The sequence below is a fragment of the Ranitomeya imitator genome, chromosome 2 (genome assembly GCF_032444005.1).
Source record: "Ranitomeya imitator isolate aRanImi1 chromosome 2, aRanImi1.pri, whole genome shotgun sequence".
NCBI classification, from domain to species: Eukaryota; Metazoa; Chordata; class Amphibia; order Anura; family Dendrobatidae; genus Ranitomeya; species Ranitomeya imitator.
Genome location: NC_091283.1, coordinates 542,697,160 through 542,723,847, shown reverse-complemented (window position 1 = coordinate 542,723,847; position 26,688 = coordinate 542,697,160). Strand labels below are relative to the sequence as shown.

Genomic DNA, 26,688 nt, shown 5'->3' with positions numbered 1-26,688 from the left:
GGGGGAAGAAACAGCGATGTCGCCACGCCCATATGACCTGACCAGCCTGATTGACAGGCGAAAACGGCGACTTTGGTAAGTTATTTCGGCAGCATAGGTGGGGAATCAGGGTAAACAAAATACACTATAGTAACGCACAGCTCAGGCCCTATTTAACAGTATTTTTATCTCGTACTGAAAAAACGGGGTGACAGGTTCCCTTTAAGGTGAGGCGAGTTTGCTGGCCAATCAAGCGCAGTGATGCTGTTGTTTTTAAACCAGGTATTGATACTTTTGGCAGTGTGGACAGGTGCAAAGTCCTGCAGGAGAATGAAATTTCCATCTCCAAAAAGCTTGTTGGCAGAAGGAAGCTTGAAGTGCTCTAAAATTTCCTGGTAGACGGTTGCCCTGACTTTGGAAATGATAAAACACAGTGGACCTATACTAGCAGATGACATGGCTCCCCAAACCATCACTGATTGTGGAAACTTCAAACTAGACCTCAAGCAGCTTAGATTGTGGCCTCTCCACTCTTCCTCCAGACTCTGGGACCTTGATTTCCAAATGAAATGCAAAATTTACTTTCATCTGAAAACAACACCTTGGACCACTGAGCAACAGTCCAGTTCTTTTTCTCCTTGGCCCAGGTAAGACGCTCGTGGTGTTGTCTATTGGTCATGAGTGGCTTGACACAAGGAATGCGACACTTGTAGCCCATGTCCCGGATACGTCTGTGTGTGGTGGCTCTGAAGCAATCACTCCAGCAGCAGTCCGCTCCTTGTGACTCTCTCCCAAATTTTTGAATGGCCTTTTCTGAATCCTTTCAAGGCTGCGGTTATCCCGGTTGCTTGTGCACCTTTTTCTACCACACTTTTTCCTTCTCAACTTTCCATTAATATGCTTGGATACAGCACTCTGAACAGCCTGCTTCTTTATCAATGACCTTTTGTGGTTTACCCTCCTTGTGTAGTGTCAATGACTTCCTTCTGGACATCTGTCAAGTCAGCAGTCTTCTCCATGATTGTAAAGCCTACTGAAACAAACTAAAGGACCTTTTTAAATGTTTAGGAAGCCTTTGCAGGTAATACTTTGGGGATTTCATTGGCTGTAAGCCATAATCATCAACATTACCAGAAATAAACACTTGAAATAGATCACTCTGTAATGACACTATATATGAATTTCACTTTTTGTATTGAAGAACTAAAATAAGTTAACTTTTTAATGATATTCTAATTTTGTGAGAAGCACATGTACTTACTGGGACCAGAAAGGTGCTGAGATATGCAGAGCGGGAAGAACCTGTCAACTCCTTTATAACACACAGAGTTGGTCTTAGCTTTAGGTGTCTTCCTTATCCGGGGCTCTTATATAGGTGACTGGATCCAGCACCTGCCCTTTTCATTAGAGGACCTCCTCCCCCTGATAATAATAATAATCTTTATTTTTATATAGCGCTAACATATTCCGCAGCGCTTTACAGTTTTGCACACATTATCATCACTGTCCCCGATTGGGCTCACAATCTAGAATCCCTATCAGTATGTCTTTGGAATGTGGGAGGAAACCGGAATGCCCGGAGGAAACCTACGCAAACACGGAGAGAACATACAAACTCTTTGCAGATGTTGTCCTGGGTGGGATTAGAACCCAGGACCCCAGCGCTGCAAGGCTGTAGTGCTAACCACTGCGCCACCGAGCTGCCCCTGATGTCCAGGTGTGGGGCGCAGGGTTCCACACCTATCTGTGCCAGAACTGCTATCCCGATAGCGGTCATTTGCAATGCGTTCCAGAGTGGAACACAAGGACCTTGGGAGCCGTGTCATCATCCTGAGACCGGTGTCTGACGTCTCTTCCGGCGCCGCCAGCATGTGCAGACCTGGAAGTGCACGCACCCCAGGGCATGCATCGGGAAAAAACTGCTCTTCTCCCCAACAGAGTCCTTCACTGAGACAGGATCAGTATCTGGGGAGGACAGGTAAGCCTGTCGGTTCCCTGCTGCCCGGCTATGTACATTTTTATCATGGTGTCCTCTTCATCCCTGATAGGGACAGGGAAAACACTGAGGGGAGGATGTGGGAGCAGCTATTTGACCTTTTTTGTGTTTCCTGTCCCTACTAGGAAAGGGGTAATATCCTCTGGTATGCTGTCCTGGAGGGTTATTAGAGAAAAATACACATACAAGTGTAACAGCAGGTGAGGTGAATTGGTCAGGAATCATTTACCCAAGACACTGGCAGTGAATTGAGTTTGAAGCACACCGTTTACTTTCATACTTTAGTCTGCCATTGAGTTGCTCAGACATTGTTCAATCTGACACCTTGGTGGACCACAGGCATTATTTAATTTTATACCTTGTTAAGCCAATGTTTACTTTTTACGTATCCTTAATTTAATTAAACTGTACTAATCCGTACTGCCATCTCCAGTGACCAAGACAAGATGGCAAACCGGGGAATATCACAAAAATAAATGGATTTCACATACTGCTGTACTTGCTTTTTTCCCATTAAAAATGATGCAAAATCTGATACGTGTGTTTTTGCAGCTTTTTTTTCACCACCAATTGCTTTCAATGGGTGAAAAACGCTGAAAAAAATGCCAAAAGGGACATGCTCTATTGTGCAAAAAAACATACAAAGCATAGAATATTGGATAAAAACCCAAGGTGTGCACATGGGATTTTTTAAATTTCAGACTTTGCTGGTACTGTAAAATGCAGCTGAAAATTGCATAAAATATGCCTGGTATGAACATAGCCTTGTTGCAGAAAATAATCTTACCGGCGGTAGCATTATCACCGATAAGAACTACCGCACCGGTGTTTCCCACGCTGTCACACAGATGACAGTGTGGGAAAAACCATAGGAAGCCAGTAAGACACAAAGAAAAACTAAGCAAATCTGCAAACATTTTTATACCTGAGTTTTTACTGCGGATTTGACTGATTCAAATGAAGGCAAAGGGTGAAAAACACCGCACAAAGAATTGACATGCTGCAGAAAAAAAAATGCACTGCAAATACTCAAGGAAAATTGCTGATCATGTGCACAACACTTCAGGATTGTCATTGACTTAGCTTGCATAAGGATTCCATAGTGTTTTTGGTCCATTTCTGAAATACTGCCAAAACGCATTAAAATGCACTGTGTGCACATAGCCAAACACTCAGTAATCAGAAGAGCTGATAGACTGGTTTGTGACGTGACACAGCTAAACTCAGCTGCACTGCTCCTCTAACCACAATGACTCATGCAGGAGAATGGACCAGGAGACGAGAGTTGTGTTGTTACATCTCTCATACAGAAACCTGATCTACGCTCTGTTGGGGGGAGAGGGGTGGTGTTATTCTTTCCTTTGAGTGTTTCTGCCTTCTTATGATTGGTCAGCATCATACAAGGAGAAAAAGTTTAAAAAAAAAAAAATACACTCTCCCCCCCTCCCCCCCCAGTGAAAACTGTATGACAATACCCGCTTGTCGAAAAAAAAGGTGAACTCATTAAGAGCCAAATACTTGATTTCAAGTATCTCTGCAGCATACAGGCAAAGTTAAAAACAAAATGTTTTATTCATTATTACAATGTGTATCCAGTTTAACATGAAACATCTGGTGAAAGGGCCTCTATAAAAAAAGAGCAGAGTGGGAGATTTCTGTTTTTTTAGGTGTACCACTGGGCAAAAAACAAAAACAAGAACTAACAAGTGAGTACCCCATAGAATATGAGTCCGTGCGCTGTCGGTGAGATGGCTACAGACCCTACATGTAGAAATTCTATGCCAGTCATACAAAACAAAAGCCACACGTTTGTCAATAAGAAAAAAAAAACATTTAATTTTAAAACATCCACATATTTGTTACAAATGTTTCCACTGGTCCAATTCTACAACAAATTAACCATATGATTGTTAAAACTATTTACAACATTTCAGTCTGCGAGCTGATGCTTTATTACTCAGCTATATAAATACAGTACTCCGACAACACAAAATAGGCCACGTTTTCACGGCTGTAAAAAGCGAGGGAGGGACAAGCATTCACCTTTATTATATACAGAATATTGCAGCTATGTACAGCGCGCGGCTCTCGGCTGATGTGGGTGTAACTCCCAGTAGGCACCTCAGGGCACAACATTAGGAGAGCCGTGGATGAAAATGCACGTTTTATGGTCTAAACTAAAAGTAAAGCCACTAGTTTAATACAATTAGTGGTACCACTGTAGCCCGGGTACACCAGTGCCTGACACCACAAGTGGCCTAACCTGTCAGAGCTCAGCTTCCATGTCTAACACTGCACGGTGACTGTGTGCTATGGGAAACAAGGACCGTTTTCTATTAGACAGTACTGATCGATGTGTTCACTTTCAGGGGCAATGAACCAAATATGCCGAGGCCATATAACAATCCTGGAGCGCTGTGAAACACGGTCTGATTTCATGTGCCTGCATGGAGATATATTATATATATCATGACATCAGATGGCGAGTCACAACGTACCCAATTGTATGACTGACTTACAAGTAAGGTGCAGAAATACATCAAATTGCCTAATATTAGAGGCTGCTCGTCCGTGGCGGCCTTAATGGGAACCGGTCATGTGAAAAAAACGCAGATATGGGGTCAATCTGCAGGTTAATAGTGTTCTGAAGCTACCACTTGCACTTAGAGCCCTGCTGCGTTTTTTTTCATTTGACAGGTTCCCTTTAAATCTTTTTCTGTATGGTCACAAAAGTTTACAATAGGATTATCCTGAAATTATGAGCTCTGTACAAGGGCTATTAATAAACATGTATGGGGTCGTGCTGCTGGGGCGCAGCAATCAGCAGTTATTGATTTATTGCCCTTGCAGTGGCATCCACGCTGGATGAATCTCTACTAGGGATTTTACCATTCTGAACATTCATGGCATATCAATTTCATGTGGTGTAGAAGTCTACCTGCCAAGGTGAGACCACTGGCGCCCCCACAGATCCTAAAAGTGCTAGCTATGCCCATGTATGCAGCTACTATTCATTGAGAAATTAAAACCGCCAGATACACTGAATTGTCTACTGTAAGTGGAAAGCAATGCGTGAAAATTAGCGATGAGCGAACATGCTCGGTTAAGGTGTTATCTGAGCATGCTCCTGTGCTAACTAAGGGTTTACAATGTGCTCGAAAAATATGTTCGAGTCCCCGCGGCTGCATATTGCGCGGCTTTTCGACAGCCAAAACACATGCAAGGATTGACTGTTTGGTAGGCAATACCTGCACGTGTTGCGGCTGTCGAACAGCTGTGAGACATGCGGGAGCGGGCCTCGAACATATTATTTGAGCACATCGTAAACCCTTCAATAAAAGGTTACAAACACTTTGAGACTCATTGTAATAGTTGGAAACACTTTTCCAATTAGATCAGATGTCTTCTAATGATCATGGAGCCCACTGCCCTCTAGTGGTACAAAAAAAAGTAAGTGACAGGTACAAATTAAGTTAGGTAGCGTAATTAGATTCATTTAACAAAGAAAAAGGTTTCTTCACAGAAGCAGGGAAAACAAATAATTAAAGCCGATGAGAACTGTACAACCGTATTCACCTCCAGTCAATAAAAAAATAGATATATCACAGCTCACGAACATATACATATCTGTCAGCAGATTTGTAGAAAAAAGTGGGGAAAAGTAGTAGACATGAAAACAAGCTTTACTTGGACTTCCTCCGTTTGGGTTGAGGGGGGCTGGCTCCCGTTTCTGCAAGAAACACAAAAACGAAGAAATAACTGGTTACTAAGAGCAGCAGACAGCGAACATTTGCCAGAAGCAGATCACTGAGGACTGATCAAGTAAATCCACTGTGGTGGCGGCATGTTCGGAAGGAGATTACTGTACGGCTGTACACATGAGCACTGCTAGGCCACATGATTATACGTCCTGGTTCCCAGTGACCCCACTTCTCTGTCTGGGAACCCAGTGGGTAGGTCATAAATACGAGATGCTGGCCTGATACCTGCTCCAGCAGTGGCCACTAAATGTTCTGGGCATGCCGTTCTGCTCTGTACATTGCCTTTACCAGACTAGATATCGGATGGTGGGTGCAGAAGCAAGGTGTTGCACCACTCCGATCTGATATTGATCACCTATTCTACAAAATAGGTCATCGATATGGAAGTCCTGAACAACTCCTTTAATGTACTGGATGAAGGAAACCCATTGATGCCTCCACACTGTAAAAGCCACTGACTGTACACCACCTTTTATACATGCCGGACTCACGCTCAGTCATATGTATCTGCTGGAAATTATTTGGCTGCTTTCCTTCACCTTTCGCTGAGCTGGATGCAGAGCTGGGACGTGCTGAACGCTTTCGCTGTCCACTTTCCATACTCTCCTGAGTCATGGGAAACTCTTCTGCTCTTGAATTTCTTCGGCTTGGCGGCCGCGACTGCTCAGCTGGTTCACTATAGAGGAAAAACGATGCAATACATCTTAGGAAGCTGAGATCACATGGGTGTATCACCATGCATGGTCTATCCAGGAAAGTTGGACAGATTGTGGCATTATTAATGCTGAACTATTGTACAATGAGGAAATCACAGGTCACAAGGTGCTTTATACGCCAATGTGGTGTACTGCAGACCTCAGTGTAACACCTGCCTCTCTTACTACACTAACAACCCCAAACACCAGTCTATTCTAAACCTCTCCATGGTGGCAGAGATGTACACCATCAGAAATGTAAGCATGAAGAAGGAATACAAGCACAGAAAATGCTATGACAGTGGGAGCATACAAGCAGTAGGCACATTGCTCCAGGAGACCTGGAAACATTAGGGTTCTGCATATATCCACCAATAGAATGTTCATCACATGCTTATTCCCAACCTAACCACTTGTTACAGAAAATCCCAATACAATCAGCGAAAATGTTAACTAAGCCATCTGGGCAAGGTCTAACAATTCAGAAGCCCACAACGGACAGCAGGGGCATAACTATAGCAGATGCACGGGTGGAATTCGCACCTGGGCTCTGGAGTCTAGGGGGCCCAAGAGGTCCCTTTCGTCCATATGAAAAGACTTTCTATTAATGACCTGTGATCATTGGGGGCCATGTTGGAGATTTCGCATCCGGGACCAAGAGCTTCAAGTTACACCACTGCGACGGTCCTACTAATGTACACAAACAGCTTCAAAGACCCTGAACCTGCCTGCCTCCAAAGACCACAGGTCACTATCGCGAAGACTTGCACCTATCTCGGAGGTCCGATGACAAACACCAGGCCCAGTCCTACTTGGTGCCACAGCTGCTCTTAGCTGAAAACAATCTTCATTGATTTCTATGGGAGTCCTGGATACATAGACATTTATAGCACAAGATAAGAATATCAGCTTGAAGAAGGAGTCAGAAGCAAAGGCGCACTCACCTTTCCACTGTATCCTGTGACTCTGGATCTAAAAAAAATAAAATATATATATATGTATCTTATGCTTCACACACACTGAGGTTCTGTCGAAGATCACTGCGCAGACTACATGTAATCTAAGCACGATTTCCTCGCTTGCACACCTGCTGTGGATGGCAAAGAAAAATGGCCAGGGGAAGGAATATGAATGGAGACTGTCCCAGACAATATGAAGAAGAAAAATTACTACATTTAGAGAATGTCTGTTTAGACACCAGTGCAAAGAGGAGGGATAAGCGGCTGCCAGACAATGCCAACGCCGCCCATCTCAAAATGATATGGTCTGAAAAGGTCCACTCTTTTATGATGGTTTTCATAGATGACGCCCAATGTATGTGTGATACAGCACCTTCATGGCACGGAAAAGCGTTACATGACATCTTACCTACGATATCTGGAACAGTTTGCTTGTCACTGACTGCACCTTCCTCCTGCCCAGTGTTCTCAGAAGGAGCTTTGTCAAGGGAAGGTTAACAAAGAAAAGAAAGGTATTGAAAGCAGAGAAGCCACCAAAATGGACTTTCATCAATATCCAAAAACAAGAACATGAGGGTCATGTCCACTCAACAGACGTCAACCAAAGGTAGCATGGGGAGTACCCAATAGAGAGGAAACAGGGAGGAGGAGGGGAGGTTGCAGCCGTGCCATGATTTTAGAGTTATCAGGAAGGAAGAGTCTTTGCCATTATAGTTAGACTTTAAGGAAGGAAGAAGAAATATGAGGAGAACACAAGGCAGTGGATGTAGACAGAGCTTCTAGCCATCAAAAATATGGGTCATCATGTCAAAAAAATCTCAGTTCATCGGTCTCGACACTGAACAGGTCTGAGTGGCAACTAAGTGGTCCAACAATGGTCAGGGGTCGTACCATCTACCGTCACTATGAAATCATCAGTGTAAAATCCTGCATCGTAGAATGCACATACATCTTTCCTCTTATATTTGCTCAGTGATGATATCGACAACATCTAGATCTATGATAACGAGCGTCTCATAATAAACCTTGATCACCAATAAATAGCATAAAGGGAAGGTGTCATGAAGACAATGCCTTTATACAAAGAAGTCAACAGTGTGATTGGCGTATGAGTTGCTCGGTCAGCCATGTTTTCTGCTGGAGAACTGTAGCATTAATATGCTTTGTCTTCTCAGTAGGTCATTCACCTAGGTTTTCATAACCGTGGACAATTGTTTATCATTTTGTTTTTGTATTTTAGCTGCCGAAACTACAATACTCTTGTAACAGTTCGAATGCAGAGCTAGTGTTATAGAGGTACTGTAAAATAAATAATGCATTATTGTAATTACATAAAATATACCTGTTTCTAAGATCTGTTCAGGAACGGTTTCATCAAAGGTGGTGCTGATCCGTTCCACTAGTGACGCTTCGCTGGGTTTATCAGCCAACAATAAAGGTTCAGAAGGGTAAGACAGAAGGTCAACAGGAGTGTTCGCAATAGGACCTACAGGATCCAAAGAAAGTGTGGACGTACTACTGGTCTCAGAAGAAATATGGCTGCCTTGTGGTATGGTTCCTCCTGGCATACCAATAGAGAGGACATTTGCATCAGAGCATTCGGAAACTGAGCCAGGTACATTAGTAAAGTTGTCCTTTTCAGTTCTGGAATTTTCTATGGAGGGGGCAGTCATGGACTGGTTTGTAGATGTCTCCGGGTTGTTGTCCAGTGTTGGTAATGTTGTACATTGTGATGGCGCAGGAGAACACAATTCTGGAGTTTTTCCCAGCAGGGAGCTACCATCTTCTGAGCTGCTCTGCATTGGAGGAGGTGGTAATGGCAAAGGTGAGGATGACTCGGAAGGTGTAACCTGGGGTGCATTTTGCACCGGGCTTATAAGGCCTGGTAGAGTGGTAGGAAGGCTAGAGCTACTACTGGTAGGAGATGAAGCAGTAGATTGTCCAGGATACTGAATATTTTGTGAAATATGCAAAGGTCCCACAACGGCAACAGACTGAGGCACCAGGTTAGTGCTGGAAGTAGGTATATTACTTTGCTGAGATCCTTTCATAACTTGGATGATGGATGAAGAATTAAAAAAGACTGGAGTGATAAACTGTTGGCGACTATTCGCCTGGACAGAGGCCTGACCTTCAGATACAATAACCTTATTACCCACATTTGGCATAGTAACCACAGTTGGTACCAAAGTGGGCTGCAGATGTGAAGCCATGGAGGAAGATACACTTGCAGAAGTGGTGATAGGATTTGATGTCACAAAGACCGTAATCTGGCTTGAAGGCAAACCACTGGAAACGTTTGGGGGACCGGCAGGTCTCTTCAGCGATGTGCCAGGCAGGGTCAGCTGTACATTAGCACTAGGCTCTGCTGTATCTAACCTAGACTGAACAGAATTTGTTTCTGGGATCTGTTGTGTGTTTGTTAAACAATGGGATTCTTTATTTAATGCATCTCCTGATAAACCAGCACCTTCTGTTTGTGTCTCCTCTGTGGGCATCTGCATGAGTGAAGTTTCAGGAGATGGATTTGAAGGCTTCATATTTATATTGGGGGCATTTGAATGGTCAAGTAATTGACTTAATGATGTAGGAGCATCTCTCATGGCGGGGGAAATGGCAGCCAAGGCCTCACCACTCGGAGGCTTTGGGATGTCTATATACAGTGCATCTTTCTTAGGAAGCTCTTCGGGAGATGTCATCCTAATGTGTTTGTGGCCACTTACTTTAAAATCTACTGTAGCTTGTTCTTTAGCAACCATCTGCATACATAGTGTTTCACTCTCTGAAATCATACTTGGGTTTTCTTTGATCTCCTCAGTTATGACAGCAGTACTTGGCATAGAAATAGGAGGATATTGTCCAACTGGAGCTGCAATTGCCTGGTTTTGCCCTAACATTTGGTTGGCTACCATGTTCCTTTGCATCTCCATATTATGTAGAACACCAGGGGTTTGTGGTCCTCCAACCATCATTTTTGCAGTCTTGGAATTCTGCCTACCAGGGCTCGGTGTTGTCTTGCGACTTGATGCAGGGCTTGAACGCCTGCTATTGCTGGGACTTGCTCGCTTGTTAGCACCATTTGGTGGTTTTCCTGAACCATTATCCATCTTGTTCACATGTTGGCCAAAAACCTGACTGTTTACAGTTAAACCAGGGGGAGCCTGCCCAATAGCTTTTAGGGTAGTTGGGTTCAAACCTTGCTGATCAAAGCCCCGACTTAGCGTAGGTCTCGGAGGTAATGGGATATTGATCTGAGGAGGGAAGAGACCCGCTATAGATGCATTGAGTCGTTCTGGGGAAAGGCTAATTTCTGAAGGTTCTGTGCTAGGAGGGCGGTTATTAGGAGTCTGTGGGTAATAAGGTCTGGGACTTGCTCTATTTGGGGTTTTAGGCCTCGATGACTGTGATGGGGTCTGTACACTTTGGTAATGGTGTCCATGACAGCCTGCCATAGTGTTGGAGTGCTGTTGTTGGGGACTTGTACCTTGTCCCAGAGACAGAGAGGAAGCAGCTCCTGGTTTTGTACCAGACATCATCATTGGATTTTGAGAGACAAGCAAGTGTGGTGCCATGCCGCCTTGGGGTCCAGAGGCTGTGGGAAGGTCAGGAATGTCAGGAAGAGGAGCTGCTGAGGATCCATCACCCAGAGGTGATCCAGATTGATTTTGCCCAGTTTCTGGGAATCCCATCTTTCTACCGTTGCCTCCTAATGATGCATTGGACACCATAGACATCCTTGGCTTATCTGGAGAAGGTGGTATAGAACCAGAACCCTGTAAATTTACCAAAACAGAAAAGTTACCACCTTGTTGCACGGGCATCCTCTGTGCATCACAGTTCATAGATGCCCGGGGGTTGAATACATTTTGCTGTAAGGGTAGCTTTATTGGTTTTTGGTCTTGTTGTTGCTGCTGTTGCATCATCAACATCATCATCATTTGTTGAGGAGGAGTCGGTCCACTTTGACCCGGTTGTTGTCCCAGCTGCATTAACTGAGGAGGAATCTGCTGAAGTTGTCTTTGCTCAATCCCCTGGGCTGGATAGCCTGGAACAAATTGTAAATATTACAATAATATTGTGAAAAGGTAGTTAATGAGGTAATGAAGTCACATTCGTTCACCAGGTGAAAAGTAACACAAAGGTACAAAAGTGCTCAGCATAGTGCTGCTCTCCCAGGACATATAGTGAGGATGGACACAATGCCATAGAAACACGCAAGAGAAACGTGAAGCTTCACTGGGTGCTTGTGTCACTCATTTTTGCAATGAGTGGGGTCTCAGCACCCAGACACCCATTAATCAAGAATCACTTTCAATTTTCAGAAAGTTACCCACCACAAATAGAAACTAACCAGAATTGCTTGCAGTGGAGCACTGGTGGCAACACTTCCTTAGTAGTCCTTGGGGAGCTTCTAATACAGGCGATGCTCAACTCTACAAATAAATACGCATAGTAATGATCATCTTCAAATAGTGGCCTTCACTAAATCTTTCTTTCTCCATCTTTACTAATTACATTCTGGCACTACAAACTTCAGCGCTGAAGACAACTGCTGGTGCTTGAGCAGAGAGCCTTCGCATACTCCTATGGTACTACTAGCCTTCTAATGCCAGTACATGCATATGAGTATGCGAAACAGCCATCACGTCAAGTGCCAGTAACCCCTCCCCAACTGCTGAAGTTTGTAATGCCATAATGTAAGTAATAAGATGAAGGAAGAAAGATTTGGTCAGGGCAACTATTTTATTTGAAGATAGTTTTTGAAAGTTATATTTTAAATTTTATGAATTAAGTTGCCACCCATGGGACTGCACTTTTCAAACCACAGGTGGGTCGTGCTACTGCATCTTCACATAACACCACCAGGAATTTCTGCTACCAGAACAAGATGGTAAGTCTAGTCAAACAAGCTGGGGTGTTAGACAGATTTGTATAATTTAAGCAAGAAGGTTAAATCACAAGTTATTGACTCATTCATACATGGTGCTTATTTGGATGGTGTTTTCTATGCAACAGTTTTTCCAATTACCTTAAACTAAGAGATACCTTCAAAATTCATCGGAGAAAAGACCTAAAGTAAAGTCATCACTTACAACTTGGGCATCAACTGTATTAGATTCTGCAATGGCTACGTCAGCTAAGCACCATGTTTGCATGGTGGTCCAGAAAGCCATCAGTTTTCAGATAGTTACCAGTTGATATGCAAGAAACAATTTGTGCCCACTGCCTTCCATTATGTCATTATTTAAATCACCATCTACTAAGTTACCCAAGTACAATTTACATAGTCTCTTATGTCACATGGATGTATCTATCCATAGATAAAATGTAAGAGAAAAAAAAAAGATATATTGTGTATATTTTATATATTAAGAACTTTGCTTACCTGATGGCCTGTTCGTGAAATCTGAAAGCTTTTGCCCAGTCTCAAGGTTTCCCAGTTGGTCACCGACTATTCCAGTCTGATCAGAGTCCTCGATACGAGTCTCATTGGTGCTGATGAGAAAAACATGCTTTGATATTTGCCAGTCTTAAAACCCACATATATAATATATATTTATATAAGTAAATATATTTCTAAATGTGCTATTAACATGAAATTCTCACGTCAGTAACAACCCATCCAGTCCACACGGGCACAGAAATCAAACCATAGATGTCCATAAATTAAGTTATGTGTAATAATGAGAAATGACACAGGGAAAGTATTGGACAAACCTACTAAAAGGTAATACTTTGTAGAAAAGCCTTTGTTGGTGATGATAGCTTCAAGATACTTCCGATATTGAGAAACTACTTCCATGCATTGCTCGGGTGTGATTTTCACGATTCTTCCAAACAAACACTCTTCAAATCCTGAAGGTTCCATGAGCTCCTATGAACTCTGAGCTTTAGTTTCCTCCATAAAATTTCTATTGCATTGAGGTCAGGCGATTAGCTGGGCCACTCTAGCATCTTTCTTTTCTTTCTATGACACCAATTAAGAGTTTCCTTGGCTGTGCTTTTCGGATCATTGTCTTGCTGAAATGTCCACCCTCAATTTATTTCATCATCCTGGTAGATGGCAGCTGATTTTTATCAAGAATATCACAGTACATTTGTCCAGTTCTGTATGCTGAAAAACATCCCCAAACCATGATGTTCCCACCTCCAAACTCCACTGTTAGCATGGTGTTTTGGGGGTGATATACAGTACCTTTTGGCCTCCAAGTCTGTATTATGGCATCTAAAAAGTTAAATTCTGGTCTCATAGGACCAGACTATACCCCCTCCCAGTATTTCACAGGCTTGTCTAAATGTGGTTGACCAACTTTAAACGCACTTGAACATGCTTTTTGTTCAGCAATGGAGTCTTGCATGGTGAGCATGCATACAGGCCACGTAGGCTGAGTGCATTACTTATATCACGCGTCATCTCCTTTTAATTGTGCACTCTGGAATCCACGGTCTATATGTAATAAGCTTCCTTTCCTGCACAGCTACTTTATAAACAACTCTCTTAATCTGTTGACCCTCACTGAAACCTGAATTCAGGATTCTGACAGGGTCTACTCTGTAGCTATTTCTCATGGCAGCTTACATTTTTCCCATTATTTGAGACCAACAAACGGACTTGGTGGTGGAGTCAGCATACATCTGTCACTATGCACTTTCCAGGTCATCCCCCCAGTTCCATCACGGTCATTCCCTTCTTTTGAGGTCCATACCATCAGACTCTTCCATCCCCTCTCCCTCAAGAGTAGCGGTCATTTACTGTCACCCAGGCTCACTCACCCACTTTCTTGACCATTTTTTGCCTGGCTGCCACACTTCATGTCCTCAGAATTACCAACCCTTATCCTGGGAGACTTCAACATCCCAATAAACAGCCCGACTTTCCCAGCTGCATCCCAGCTTCTATCTCTAACCACTTCTCTTAGCCTCTCACTGCTCTCAACCTATGAGATACACAAAGAGAGCAACACCCTTGATCTGGTCTTTGTCTGGCTCTGTTCAATCTCCTACCTAGATAACTTACCTCTTCACCTCTCCGACCACAACATTGTCTCCTTCACGCTCACAAATCCTCACCCACCCCAGCACACTCCTAGCTACCACACATTCAGAAATCTACAAGCCATTAACCCTCATACAATTACAGACTCCGTACACTCATCACTGTCCCGATCTGGCTGTACATCACTACAATGTCACTCTCAGAAGCACCCTGGACCAAGTAGCGCCCCTCACCCTCAGAACCTACAAACACAGAGTAAAGCAGCCCTGGCTCACATCACAAACTCGATTTCTCCAGTGATGCTCTAGGAGTCCCGAACGCCTATGGAGGAAAACTTGCACTCCAGATAACTTTATCTATTATAAATTCATGCTAAGAATCTATAACTCTGCTCTTCACCTCGCCAAACAGACCTACTTCACCACCCTGACATCACTATCAAAAAAACCCTATAAAGCTCGTTGACACCTTTCACAACCTCCTCAGTCCAAAAGCACAGGCCCCCTATCACAGATCTGTGCTGATGATCTGGCCTCCCACTTTAATGAGAAAATAGAAAACATCCATCTGGAAATCAGCTCCCAGCCACCAAGTGCCACAAATCCAATCCCTCCTCACTCTCTACATTTGACTAGGTCACAGAAGAAGTCTCCATGCTCTTCTTCTCATCCTACTACATGCACTACTGACCTCATTCCTAAACACCTACTCCAGTCTCTCTCTCTCCAGTCATCACTACTCACCTTACTAAAATCTTCAATCTCTCGCTCTCTTCTGGTAACTTCCACTTCTCCTTCAAGCCCCCAAATCTAAGAAGCATCATTGTCAGAAGCTCCCTGTCCTCTCAAACAGCTGCAGGAACCTTTCCTTGCAACCAAAAAAAAATGTAAAACCTGTCCATTTATAATGACCACGGACAAGATAAAGATCCCCAATTCACATCAGGACTACAAGATACCAGGTACTTTCAGCTGCATCACTTCTAATGTGGTGTACTTAATTATTTGTACTAAATGTCCAACTGGGGGTCTGTATGTGGGGGAGACAGGGCAGAAACTGAGAACAAGGATGACCTCTCATCGCCATACAATAAGAGAAAAAAGAATGGATATACCTGTGGCAATACATTTCTGTCTCCCAAATCATAACATTATGGACATGAAATTACTTGTGTTAAAGGGGAAATTCAAATCCCAGAGAGAAAGGAAAATCTGGGAATATAAACTGATGACAACCTTTCACACTCTAAATGCAGGAATGAATGTGTCACACGGATTTATGTCTTTTTACATCAACTAAGGAACTTGCCACTCAGACCATGAAGGGTCACCACAACAGAGACCCTAATCACAGGACAATAAAACAATCCTTATCTAAGAACTGGTCCAATATTTATGGACGTAACGGTTTATCACCCATGGTAATTCTGCTTCATGTCACCTGGCTTATCCATGGTGTTTTTTTTTTTCCTATACTATGTTGTGCATAAATATGTGATTCTTCAGAATTTGTTTTAGTCTTTGCCTGATGAAGAGACGTATGTAGTCTCGAAAGCTTGCAATTTGTTACCATCTTTTCAGTTAGCCATTAAAAGGTATCAACCACTGAGGAATCTCAATTCTAAATATTTTTCTATCTACTGGCTAACACGGTACCAAGATATATTTCTTCACTCCTCCTTCAAACACTCTACCATTACATTATTAAAAAAAAAAAGAAAACCCTCTCTCGACCCATCCTGCATAAATAACTACAGACCAGTCTCTGATGTTCCCTTCAACTCTAAACTCTTGGAGCACCTGGTTTACTTCCGCCTTACCGATTACTTCTCCACTCACTCTCTCCTAGAGCCATCCCAGTCCGCCTTCCGCCCCCTACATTCTATAGAAACTGTACTCAAAGTGAGTTTCTGCATTTTGATAGCAAAACGTAACGGTGACCACACTCTGCTCATTTTGACACTGTTGACCACCATCTCCTACTCTCTATGCTCCAATCAATGGGTATAAAGGACACTGCTCTCTCCTGGTTCTCTTCCTATCCTACTGACAGATCCTTCAGTGTTTGTTGGTTCCACTTCGTCTCCTATTCCTCTCACTATTGGGGTCCCTCAGAGTTCAGTCCTGGGCCCTCTTCTCTCTCTACACGACCCCAATTGGAGAGACCATCAGCAATTTGACATTCATGCTGATGCACACAACTACACACGTCATCCCCTGACCTTACCCCCGCTGTGTTACAGAGCACCAGTGACTGTCTGTCCGCAGTTACCAACATCATGTTTGCTTTCTATCTTAACCGCAACCTTTCCAAAACTGAACTTCAGCTCCCGCAGTCTACTCACCTCCCTAAAGCGGACATCGCCCTCTCCGTGTGTGGCACCACAACACCTAGGCAGCAGGCACGCTGTCTGGGTGTTTTGTTTGACACCAATTTTTCCTTCACCTCCTATATACAATCTCTTGTCCACTCTTGCACCTAAAGAACATTTATAGAATCTGCCCCTTTATCACCATGGAAACAAAAGCCTGATCCACTCCAGCAATCACTACAATAATTCTCTATTAATTGGCCTTCCCCTCACTTGACTTTCTTCTCTCCAGTCCATCCTTAATGCAGCAGCCAGGGTCATCGATCTGGCTAATCGTTACTTGGACACCTCCGTTCTCCATTCTTTGCCGGTCATTGCACTGGCCGTCCATACATTATAGATTTCAATTTAAACTGCTTGTTCTCACCCACAAAGCTCTCCACAGTGCAGCACCCCACTACATCTGCTCCCTCATTTCTATTTATCAGCCTACCCAATCGTTACGCTTCTCAAGCGACCTTAAACTAACATCCGCACCTTCCACTCCCAGACTTCTCCCTAGTTGCACCAATGTTCTGGAACGCTCTACCCCAAAAAATTAGGACTAACCATAACTTACAGTTTTAGGCCTTCCCTAAAAACACACCTATTTAGGGTTGCATATCATGATCACTAATCGAAATCCTTTTATATATAATCCATTCTCTACTTCTCTGATCAGAACCCTCCATCAAATGCCATCGCTCCCAAAAGCACCAGAAATATTGGATGCTGACTAGCTCATGCAGCCTTTATTTAAACCCCATTCCATCAAGATGGCTGGACCATCATTGTAAAAAAGCCCCTGTACTTTGTCACCCCCACCTCATTGTAGATTGTAAGCTCTTACGGGCAGGGTCGTCAATATCTTTGACTTATTGTATTATCGTTAACTTTGTTATGACTGTTGTACATGAACTGTTAAATTGTAAAGCGCTGTGGAATATGTAGGCGCCATATAAATATTATTATTAGTTTTCATTGAAACAAGTGTACTCTCTGATTTCAAGTCTTTCTGTAGCTCTCCACAGGTGGTCCTCAGATCTTGGACAACTCTTCTGATCATTTGTTTTACTCCTCTGCTTGAAATTTTGCAGTGGCACCTGGTCGTGGAAGGTTTATGGTGAAATGAAGTTCTTCCCATTTCTGCATTATGGCCCCAACAGTTCTCACTGGAACCTTTAGTAGTTTAGAAATTCTTCTGCAACCAATATCATTAGGATGTTTTGCAACAATAAAGTTGCAAAAGTCTTGAGACAGCTCACTGGTTTTATGCATCATGAGAGGTTTCTTGTGTGGCACTTTGGTAATGATGCATATCACTCACTTATCCAGCTCATGCAAATATTGAAGTGCTCCCCTTCTTTGGCAAACATTTACATGATATGTTGGGAATATGATTATTTGTTTTCAAAATCTAATCCGTATTATGACAGGATTGTATGGGCAGGACGCTACATTGAGTCTTTAATCTTTATTAAAAAAATGGCAGAAGATCAAGTGTTTTTTGAATTGCAATGATCGGAATTTACAGTTTGTCTCAGAATACAAGGATCAAAGTTCCCCTTTTCTAGATGTATTTGTTGAAGGACAAGTGGATAATGGTAAAATCTGTAGCAGATTATATCGTAAGCCAACTATGGGTAATGGAGTTTTGCATGCGTCCAGTGTACACCCTGTTCACACTATAAAGAATCTGCCCATTGAAGAATTTTTTAGGGCGAGGCGTGCTTGTTCTAATGGTGCTGAATTCAATCAGGAGTGCAAAGTAATTGCAAGGAGATTCAAGCAGCAAAGTTATTCACAGGCATGTGAGAACAGGGCCAGAAATATAGCATGCAGTAGAAACAGAGAACAATTTAATGGATCGCAGTATAAGCGATTCTCAATCAGAAGCACCGTATATACTTGAGTATAAGCGGAGATTTTCAGCCCATTTTTTTGGGCTGAAAGTGCCCCTCTCGGCTTATACTCGAGTCATTGTCCCAGGGGGTCGGCGGGGGAGGGGGAGCGGCAGCTGTCAAATCTTACTTACCTGCTCCCAGCGCGTCTCTGCACGTTCCTGCTTCTCCGGCGCCCGCAGATTCTTCCTGTGCTCATTGAAGTAATGAATATGGAAGCATTTTCACTACTTTAATGAGCGGTACGATGTGACCGCTGAACACAGGAAGAAGCTGCGGGTGCTGAAGATCACCTGTCAGTGAGGAGCAGGTGAATATAATGGGGACTGGAGGTTGAGTATTGCGTGATAGTCATCTGTCCACGTTCCACCGCTGGGCGCCGCTGTGTCTTCTGCGTCCTATGCCTGTGACGTTCAGGTCAGAGGGCGTGATGACACGATTAGTGTACGCACCGCCCTCTGCCTGAACAGTCACTGCGGAGGACGTGGAAGACACAGCGGCGCCCAGCGGTGAACGCGGACAGGTGAATATTGAAAGTGTCGGGGGCCTGCTCAGGACAAGACATGAGTATGTGATTTTTTTTTTTTTTTTTTTTTTAATCGCAGCAGTCGGGTATGGGGCAAATGTTTCTATGGAGCATCTTATGGGGCCATAATCAATCTATGCAGCATTGTATGGGCACATTATCTATGAAGCATCTTATGGGGCTATATGGGGTTAGCACTGCAGTCTTGCAGCGCTGGAGTCCTGGGTTCTAATCCCACCCAGGACAACATCTGCAAAAGAGTTTGTATGTTCTCTCCGTGTTTGCGTGGGTTTCCTCCGGGTACTCCGGTTTCCTCCCACATTCCAAAGACATACTGATAGGGATTTTAGATTGTGAGCCCCATCAGGGACAGCGATGATAATGTGTGCAAACTGTAAAGCGCTGCGAAATATGTTAGCGCTATATAAAAATAAAGATTATTTTTATTATATCATCAACCTATGCAGCATTGTATGGGCACATTATCTATGGAGCATCTTATGGGGCCATAATCAATCTATGCAGCATTGTATGGGCAAATTATCTATGGAGCATCTTATGGGGCCATAATCAACCTTTGCAGCATTGTATGGGGCACATTATCTATGGAGCATCTTATGGGGCTATAATCAACCTATGCAGCATTGTATGGGGCGCATTATCTATGGAGCATCTTATGGAGCCAAATCATCCTATGCAGTATTGTATGGGGCATATTTTCTATGAAGCATCTTATGGGGCCCATCATAAACTTTATGGAGCATTTTATGGGGCATATTTTATTATGGAGCATCTTATGGGGTCACCATGATCTGTATGGAGCATTATATGGGGCTCTTGATTCAATATGGATATTCAAAAACGCGTAACCTTCAATTAATGTTACTTTTATTGGTATCTATTTTTGAAATTTACCAGTAGCTGCTGCATTTCCCACCCTAGGGTTATACTTGAGTCATTAAGTTTTCCCAGTTTTTTGTGGCAAAATTAGGGGTCTCGGCTTATACTCGAGTATATACGGTAGTTTATTTCTACACCATTTTCCATTGAATATCCACAAATAGTTAATATAATAAAACGGCATCTTCCAGTTTTGAGGCAGGATGAAAAAACTAACACCATTTTAGATAATGGAGTGCGATTTGTAGCCAAAAAATCCAAGACTTTGGCCAACATGTTATAAACTGGGTGACATGTGGGATCAAATAATTCAGAAAAAAAAAAAAAAGCTTGTTCCTGGTTAGAAAGTACAGGTAACTACAAATGCGACATGAGCAGATATGGATTGTGTCAATATATGCAAAAAAACTGCTAAATTTAGAGCAAAAGATGCACAGTATGATTATACTATCACATTTTTTTGCTAATTGTAATTCCAGATACAGTATACAGTGGTACAGTATCTACACTACGAGCCAGAGAGGCAGCTTGGATCTTAAAATTAGATACTTGTTTCCCCAAAGGAATGAATTATAAAACAGATCTGATGTATTTTTATTAAGTGACGTTCTCATGTATAAATTTAATAAAGATATGTGGTTTATGTATATATGTGTGGGTATTTATATATTTTATATGTATTTACATACATTTATATACATGAGTAAGGATATTGTTGTATTTGCAACATTGTATATAGACTTAGTGGCTATAAGGTTTGTATAACACTCAGGTTGGGCAGGGTGTGTGTCTTTGTCCAATGGGTACTCAGGTGTTTGATATATGGTTAACCCCTTCATGACCTTGGGATTTTCCGTTTTTCCGTGTTTGTTTTTTGTTACCCTCCTTCCCAGAGCCATGACTTTTTTATTTTTCCATCAATTAGGCCATGTGAGGGCTTATTTTTTGCGAAACAAGTTGTACTTTTGAACGACAGCATTGGTTTTAGCATGTCATGTACTAGAAAACGGGGAAAAAAAAATTCCAAGTGCGGTGAAATTGCAAAAAAAGTGCAATCCCACACTGGTTTTTTGCTTGGCTTTTTTGCTAGGTTCACTAAATGCTAAAACTGACCTGCCATTATGATTCTCCAGGTCATTACGAGTTCATAAACACCTATCATGTCTAGATTATTTCTTACCAAAGTGGTGAAAAAAAATTTCAAACTTTGCTTAAAAAAAAAAAAAAAAATTGCGCCATTTTCCGATACCCGTAGCGTCTCCACTTTTCATGATCTGGGGTCGGTTGGGGCTTTTTTGCGTGCCGAGCTGGTGTTTTTAATGATACCATTTCGGTGCAGATACGTTCTTTTGATCGCCCGTTATTGCATTTTAATGCAATATCGCGGCGATCAAAAAAACGTAATTCTGGCGTTTCGAATTTTTTTTCTTGCTACGCTGTTTGCGATCAGGTTCTTTTTTTTATTGATAGATTGGGCAATTCTGAACGCAGTTCTGAACGCAGTGATACCAAATATGTGTAGGTTTGATTTTTTTTTTTAATTGATTTATTTTAAATGGGGCGAAAGGGGGGTGATTTAACCCCTTCATGACCTTGCCGTTTTTTGCAATTCTGACCAGTGTCCCTTTATGAGGTAATAACTCAGGAACGCTTCAACGGATCCTAGCGGTTCTGAGATTGTTTTTTCGTGACATATTGGGCTTCATGTTAGTGGTAAATTTAGGTCAATAAATTCTGCGTTTGTGATAAAAACGGAAATTTGGCGAAAATTTTGAAAATTTCGCAATTTTCACATTTTGAATTTTTATTCTGTTAAACCAGAGAGATATGTGACACAAAATAGTTAATAAATAACATTTCCCACATGTTTACTTTACATCAGCACAATTTTGGAAACAAATTTTTTTTTTGTTAGGAAGTTATAAGGGTTAAAATTTGACCAGCGATTTGTCATTTTTACAACGAAATTTACAAAACCATTTTTTTTAGGGACCACCTCACATTTGAAGTCAGTTTGAGGGGTCTATATGGCTGAAAATACCCAAAAGTGACACCATTCTAAAAACTGCACCCCTCAAGGTACTCAAAACCACATTCAAGAAGTTTATTAACCCTTCAGGTGCTTCACAGCAGCAGAAGCAACATGGAAGGAAAAAATGAACATTTAACTTTTTAGTCACAAAAATTATCTTTTAGCAACACTTTTTTTATTTTCCCAATGGTAAAAGGAGAAACTGAACCACGAAAGTTGTTGTCCAATTTGTCCTGAGTACGCTGATACCTCATATGTGGGGGTAAACCACTGTTTGGGCGCACGGCAGGGCTTGGAAGGGAAGGAGCGCCATTTGACTTTTTGAATTAAAAATTGGCTCCACTCTTTAGCGGACACCATGTCACGTTTGGAGAGCCCCCGTGTGCCTAAAAATTGGAGCTCCCCCACAAGTGACCCCATTTTGGAAACTAGACGCCCCAAGGAACTTATCTAGATGCATAGTGAGCACTTTGAACCCCCAGGTGCTTCACAAATTGATCCGTAAAAATGAAAAAGTACTTTTTTTTCACAAAAAAATTCTTTTAGCCTAAATTTTTTCATTTTTACATGGGCAACAGGATAAAATGGATCCAAAAATGTGTTGGGCAATTTCTCCAGAGTACACCAATACCTCACATGTGGGGGTAAACCACTGTTTGGGCACATGGTAAGGCTCGGAAGGGAAGGAGCGCCATTTGACTTTTTGAATGAAAAATTATTTCCATCGTTAGCGAACACCATGTCGCGTTTGGATAGCTCCTGTGTGCCTAAACATTGGCGCTCCCCCACAAGTGACCCCATTTTGGAAACTAGACCCCCCAAGGAACTTATTTAGATGCCTAGTGAGCACTTTGAACCCCCAGGTGCTTCACAAATTGATCCGTAAAAATGAAAAAGTACTTTTTTTTCACAAAAAAATTCTTTTCGCCTCAATTTTTTCATTTTCACATGGGCAGTAGGATAAAATGGATCATAAAATTTGTTGGGCAATTTCTCCCGAGTACGCCGATACCTCATATGTGGGGGTAAACCACTGTTTGGGCACATGGTAAGGCTCGGAAGGGAAGGCGCGCCATTTGACTTTTTGAATGGAAAATTAGCTCCATTTGTTAGCGGACACCATGTCGCGTTTGGAGAGCCCCTGTGTGCCTAAACATTGGAGCTCCCCCACAAGTGACCCCATTTTGGAAACTAGACCCCCCAATGAACTTATCTGGATGCATATTGAGCACTTTAAACCCCCAGGTGCTTCACAGAAGTTTATAACGCAGAGCCATGAAAATAAAAAATAATTTTTCTTTCCTCAAAAATGATTTTTTAGCCTGGAATTTCCTATTTTGCCAAGGATAATAGGAGAAATTGGACCACAAATATTGTTGTCCAGTTTGTCCTGAGTACGCTGATACCCCATATGTGGGGGTAAACCACTGTTTGGGCGCACGGCAGGGCTCGGAAGGGATGGCACGCCATTTGGCTTTTTAAATGGAAAATTAGCTCCAATCATTAGCGGACACCATGTCACGTTTGGAGAGCCCCTGTGTGCCTAAACATTGGAGATCCCCCAGAAATGACCCCATTTTGGAAACTAGACCCCCAAAGGAACTAATCTAGATGTGTGGTGAGGACTTTGAACCCCCAAGTGCTTCACAGAAGTTTATAACGCAGAGCCATGAAAATAAAAAAAAAAAATATTTTCTCAAAAATGATCTTTTAGCCTGCAATTTTTTATTTTCCCAAGGGTAACAGGAGAAATTTGACCCCAAAAGTTGTTGTCCAGTTTCTCCTGAGTACGCTGATACCCCATATGTGGGGGTAAACTACTGTTTGGGCACATGCCGGGGCTCGGAAGTGAAGTAGTGACGTTTTGAAATGCAGACTTTGATGGAATGCTCTGTGGGCGTCACGTTGCGTTTGCAGAGCCCCTGATGTGGCTTAACAGTAGAAACCCCCCACAAGTGACCCCATTTTGGAAACTAGACCCCCAAAGGAACTTATCTAGATGTGTGGTGAGCACTTTGAACCCCCAAGTGCTTCATAGAAGTTTATAATGCAGAGCCGTGAAAATAATAAATACGTTTTCTTTCCTCAAAAATAATTATTTAGCCCAGAATTTTTTAATTTTCCCAAGGGTAACAGGAGAAATTGGACCCCAAAAGTTGTTGTCCAGTTTCTCCTGAGTACGCTGATACCCCATGAGTGGGGGTAAACCACTGTTTGGGCACACGTCGGGGCTCAGAAGGGAAGTAGTGACTTTTGAAATGCAGACTTTGATGGAATGGTCTGCGGGTGTCACGTTGCGTTTGCAGAGCCCCTGGTGTGCCTAAACAGTAGAAACCCCCCACAAGTGACCCCATTTTAGAAACTAGACCCCCCAAGGAACTTATCTAGATATGTGGTGAGCACTTTGTACCCCCAAGTGCTTCACAGACGTTTACAACGCAGAGCCGTGAAAATAAAAAATCATTTTTCTTTCCTCAAAAATTATGTTTTAGCAAGCATTTTTTTAGATTCACAAGGGTAACAGGAGAAATTGGACCCCAGTAATTGTTGCGCAGTTTGTCCTGAGTATGCTGGTACCCCATATGTGGGGGTAAACCACTGTTTGGGCACACGTCAGGGCTCGGAAGTGAGGGAGCACCATTTGACTTTTTGAATACGAGATTGGCTGGAATCAATGGTGGCGCCATGTTGCGTTTGGAGACCCCTGATGTGCCTAAACAGTGGCAACCCCTCAATTCTACCTCCAACACTAACCCCCCCACACCCCTAACCCTAATCCCAACTGTAGCCATAACCCTAATCACACCCCTAACCACAACCCTAATTCCAACCCTAACCCTAAGGCTATGTGCCCACGTTGCGGATTCGTGTGAGATATTTCCGCACCATTTTTGAAAAATCCGCGGGTAAAAGGCACTGCGTTTTACCTGCGGATTTTCCGCGGATTTCCAGTGTTTTTTGTGCGGATTTCACCTGCGGATTCCTATTGAGGAACAGGTGTAAAACGCTGCGGAATCCGCACAAAGAATTGACATGCTGTGGAAAATACAACGCAGCGTTTCCGCGCGGTATTTTCCGCACCATGGGCACAGCGGATTTGGTTTTCTATAGGTTTACATGGTACTGTAAACCTGATGGAACACTGCTGCGAATCCGCAGCGGCCAATCCGCTGCAGATCCGCAGCCAAATCCGCACCGTGTGCACATAGCCTAATTCTAAAGGTATGTGCACACGCTGCGGAAAACGCTGCGGATCCGCAGCAGTTTCCCATGAGTTTACAGTTCAATGTAAACCTACGGGAAACAAAAATCGCTGTACACATGCTGCAGAAAAACTGCACGGAAATGCAGCGGTTTACATTCCGCAGCAGTTTTACAACTGCTCCAATAGAAAATCGCAGTTGTAAAACCGCAGTGAAATGCGCAGAAAAAAACGCGGTAAATCCGCCATAAATCCGCAGCGGTTTAGCACTGCGGATTTATCAAATCCGCAGCGGAAAAATCCGCAGAGGACCAGAATACGTGTGCACATACCGAAACCCTAGCCCTAACCCTACCCCTAACCCTACCCCTACCCCTAACATTAGTGGGAAAAAAAAAAATTCTTTATTTTTTTATTGTCCCTACCTATGGGGGTGACAAAGGGGGGGGGGGGTCATTTATTATTTTTTTTTTATTTTGATCACTGAGATATAATCTATCTCAGTGATCAAAATGCACTTTGGAACGAATCTGCCGGCCGGCAGATTCGGCGGGCGCACTGCGCATGCGCCCGCCATTTTGGAAGATGGCGGCGCCCAGGGAGAAGACGGACGGGACCCCGGCTGGATCGGTAAGTATGATGGGGTGGGGGGGACCACAGGGGGGGGGGGGGGGGAAAATCGGAGCACGGGGGGGGGGGGGAAATCGGAGCGCGGGAGGGGTGGAACGGAGCACGGGGGGCGTGGAACGGAGCACGGGGGGGCTGGAATGGAGCACGGGGGGGTGGAACATAGCACCGGGGGGGGGGTGGATAGGAGTGCAGGGGGGGTGATTGGAGCACGGGGGGGTGATTGGAGCACGGGGGTGAGCGGACAAGAGCACGGGGGGGAGCGGAGCACAGGACGGAGGGGAGCGGGGCAGTGTACCGGGCAGATCGGAGGGCTGGGGGGGCGATCGGAGGGGTGGGGTGGGGGCACATTAGTATTTCCAGCCATGGCCGATGATATTTCAGCATCGGACATGGCTGGATTGTAATATTTCACCAGTTATAATAGGTGAAATATTACAAATCGCTCTGATTGGCAGTTTCACTTTCAACAGCCAATCAGAGCGATCGTAGCCACGAGGGGGTGAAGCCACCCCCCCTGGGCTAAACTATCACTCCCCCTGTCCCTGCAGATCGGGTGAAATGGGAGTTAACCCTTTCACCCGGCCTGCAGGGACGCGATCTTTCCATGACGCCACATAGGCGTCATGGGTCGGATTGGCACCGACTTTCATGACGCCTACGTGGCGTCATGGGTCGGGAAGGGGTTAAACTTTTATATTTTTTTTTTTTCGTTTTATTATGCTTCAATAGCCTCCATAGGAGGCTAAAAACTGGCACAACT

General features: G+C 43.4%; 1 protein-coding gene across 2 annotated transcripts in view; it reads right to left on the bottom strand.

The window, feature by feature from the left end:
• Positions 1–3,783: 3,783 nt before the first annotated feature.
• Positions 3,784–26,688, bottom strand: part of NCOA6 (nuclear receptor coactivator 6) — a 44,226-nt gene continuing 21,321 nt past the window's right edge. Inside the window, exons 10-15 of one of the 2 annotated variants that reach the window (XM_069751927.1) lie at positions 12,777–12,886; positions 8,733–11,435; positions 7,800–7,868; positions 7,376–7,403; positions 6,276–6,412; positions 3,784–5,705 (exon numbers count right to left, since the gene is read on the bottom strand). In XM_069751927.1, coding sequence (XP_069608028.1) covers positions 5,659–5,705; positions 6,276–6,412; positions 7,376–7,403; positions 7,800–7,868; positions 8,733–11,435; positions 12,777–12,886 — 3,094 coding nt within the window. In that variant the 3' untranslated portion in view covers positions 3,784–5,658. The remainder of the gene's footprint in view (positions 5,706–6,275; positions 6,413–7,375; positions 7,404–7,799; positions 7,869–8,732; positions 11,436–12,776; positions 12,887–26,688) is intronic. The other variant, XM_069751928.1, reaches the window with a different exon arrangement.